We start from the raw sequence: 3041 nt of genomic DNA, 5'->3' as shown, positions 1-3041 counted from the left end.
ACTCTTTCCTATTCATTAGAGAGAATGTTGGGCCAAAAAAAAGGTATCCCTATTAAGAGTTTTATTTTGGCTTTGTTTTTCAATTTAAAAGAAGCTTTCCAAAGGCTTGTTCTTACCTGTAAGATATTTGTGAAGAAGTCATGGTAGAACATAGGCCAATCTTGTCGGCCAATGTCTACAATGACTTTGCAGAGCTTGTTCCTGATGAAGTAAGGAAGAGTTTTGTGATGGGCTAGAAGGAGCTTGGGCAAGCAGCTACGGATCTCCATTTTATCTTGAGATGGGACCCCGAGCCACATCTTATTGATCAGGTTCTGAAAGAGAAAATAAGAGGCATGCTGCAATTTAGCGGACTGTAAAAAGAAAAGGGACTGGTTTTAGTACATCATTATGGTTAGTAATTAGACATGATGTTTGAAGCCCTGGATGAATAGGCATTACCAGATGGCACAGTCCTAGGAAGCATATTTAGCATTTGAATATATTTTTTTTGAGAGTTTTACAAGCACAAAACACATTTATTCTCAACTAGTGCATGGGTGACAGACTACACCTAGTTCAGAAAGGGGGAGCACTCCAAGTATAGCCACTTTAATTTATTGCCAAAATAGGCAGTTATTAGCTAGGTGTTAGGAGAAAAACTGTGGTTGAACATACTATTTAATCTAGGCCTGACAGCTATTCTCTTTGTGGTCCAAGAGATTTATAAAGGAAGACACTGAGGAAGATGTTCGAGAAATAGGTCCACACACAACAGGAGGATGTACTGCTTCCTGTTCATAAAATGCTTTGAACATAAGCAGCAGAGCATTTATATAGTATATGTGGGGCTAATGATAAGCATGTTAATTGAACATATCCCCAAAATAAAACCTAAATATCAAATTTGTGAAGTTCTTCCTTTTTTTTCTTCCTTTACTTCTACAAGTGTTACTATATGACAGCATAGATCTAAATGCTCTCCACTTATCCAATGACCCTTTTCAGCAACATGGCTTGAATGAACCAGAATTTTGGTAAAATTGTCATTGACTGACAAGTCACAACATAAAACAATTCAGACAGGAGCAGAGCCAATTTTTGCATCTGTAAATACATACATACATACATACATACATACATCTCACAGCTCTTCTTTAACCTGGTGACAGACAGATTTCCCCTTTTGCTTTTTAAGTTATGCTTTTCTTTCAAGCTGTGCTTTAGATGAAACTAGTGAAGTGCAGGCCTTCTAAAGTCTGAATCCAGAAAGTTATGTTTCAAGGCAACAGGCTTCTAGAGAAAGAGTGCTACTTTAAGAGAAGAGCTTTTAGTCCCTTTAATAATGAGACAAATCCATGAGGTGGCAGAGTTGCAAATTACTTTTTCTGCAATGCTATAACCCATTTAAAGACTCTGGAGTTTCAGTAGCAGAGCCTCTATAATAGGTCAGAGGATAAAAGATTCAGGAGGCCTGCTTTTGAGATAATAGCTTTACCCAGCCATGGGCACATAACGGGGAGCAATTAAAGTCTAAAAGCCTTCTATCCCTAGGCCAGATTCAGCTTATGGAGCCATGACATCTGACCCACAGGGCTCCCCAAGGGTCTGGAAATCTGGTGGTAGGAGAGCAATGGCAAAGTTAATTGTTGCTCCCCTGCTGCCATATGTTCAGACCCACGGGTAGCCCTGCAAGCTAGATAGAGTGGTCCTACATGCTAGTGTGGCTCAATCCAAGCGCATAGGGTTGGGCCAGCGTGCAGCTGGATCTGGGCATGGTAGCTTAAAGTCCATGGACTGATGCCACAGACTAACCCTGTGCCACTCATCTGATCCATGCAGCTGAAAGGCCAGGGGCCATTGGGCCACACCATCAGGAGAATCATCATAGAAGACGGAAAGCAAGCATAGTACTTGGGCTTCATTGCTATTTATATAAAAAAACTACCATGAAGTCTCTCAAAGAGGTCAACATGTTATGGCAGGGAAACTAATACCAGAGGTATACCTCTAATGTAAGAATTTTCTTACAGGAAAAATATGGGGCATAAGCAAAAACAAACAAACAAACAAACAAACAAACAAACAAACAAACAAACAAACAGTACAAGAATACCCTTCCAATAAACTATTAAAAAAGTAATTTCAGATTTTTTCCTGTCCCAGTAAAATATGGGGAACACTTCTTAAGAATTCTGTCTTACAAGGCTAGTATAACTGAATTTTCACACATATTTTTGAGATTTTTAACGCGGTAGCCCTCATCCACCTGCTTACTGCTTTGGATTACAAGCTCCTCTTCACTAAAAGCAACGGGCAGCTCTGGTTTGGAAGGAGAGAATGAAAAAAAAAATTCATTAAATTTGTGCTGTTCTTTTTCCAGCTATCCCAAAAAATAAGCACCGAAGAACTTCTTGAATTTACTGACCTACTTTTACTGATAAATTGATTGTTGACATATAGCTGGTCAGACAGCATGAAAATAGCTGGAATCAATTTTAGGAATTCCAAGTACTAAAAACTGAGATGGATTCTAATCTCTGAGCTGCCAAGTTATTTCTTCAGAGTTTACATATAGGACAGTAATTTCTTTATTCTGCTAGTTTCTGGGCACAATCATTTTTAAGAGCAAAACTTTTCAGAAAGACAGAAAGAGACAGGAATCAAACTTGTTTTTCCTGTCTCATGAAAATCAGTCCAACTGGTAGAGCACGTAGCTTTAAAATCTTTCCTTAGACAACAGTATAGGCTCTCATTTCTGTCCTAGTTAGCCATCTAAGAGGAATGACAGATATTCTAGTGTTTAAGATGCTAGCCAGCCTGTGACTTGAGAAACCAGATTCAGTTTCCAGCTCCACTACAGACTCTATGCTCTCTTTTGGCAACCTAACTTAATTCGTCATCTGTATAACGGTAATAAAGAGCACTGCCGTACCTGAACTATGAGGACAAATATATTAGATACTTGTGAACTGCCCGTCAAGAATGACAGGCGGTGGACACACACACACAGCGCTACCACCCACCACCCCGTACCGCCACTGCCTCCCAGGAGAAGGGCG

General features: G+C 39.7%; 1 protein-coding gene across 2 annotated transcripts in view; it reads right to left on the bottom strand.

Moving 5' to 3' along the window:
• Positions 1-3041, bottom strand: part of XPO6 (exportin 6) — a 97937-nt gene that overhangs the window by 60232 nt on the left and 34664 nt on the right. For both annotated transcript variants that reach the window (XM_006035448.2, XM_014525587.2), the window contains exon 4: positions 117-314. In XM_006035448.2, the coding sequence (XP_006035510.1) occupies positions 117-314 (198 nt within the window). The remainder of the gene's footprint in view (positions 1-116; positions 315-3041) is intronic.

The sequence above is a fragment of the Alligator sinensis genome, unplaced genomic scaffold (genome assembly GCF_000455745.1).
Source record: "Alligator sinensis unplaced genomic scaffold, ASM45574v1 scaffold449_1, whole genome shotgun sequence".
In the NCBI taxonomy this organism is placed as follows: domain Eukaryota; kingdom Metazoa; phylum Chordata; order Crocodylia; family Alligatoridae; genus Alligator; species Alligator sinensis.
Note: the sequence above shows the minus strand (reverse complement) of the source record. Positions and strands in the feature narration are given on the sequence as shown.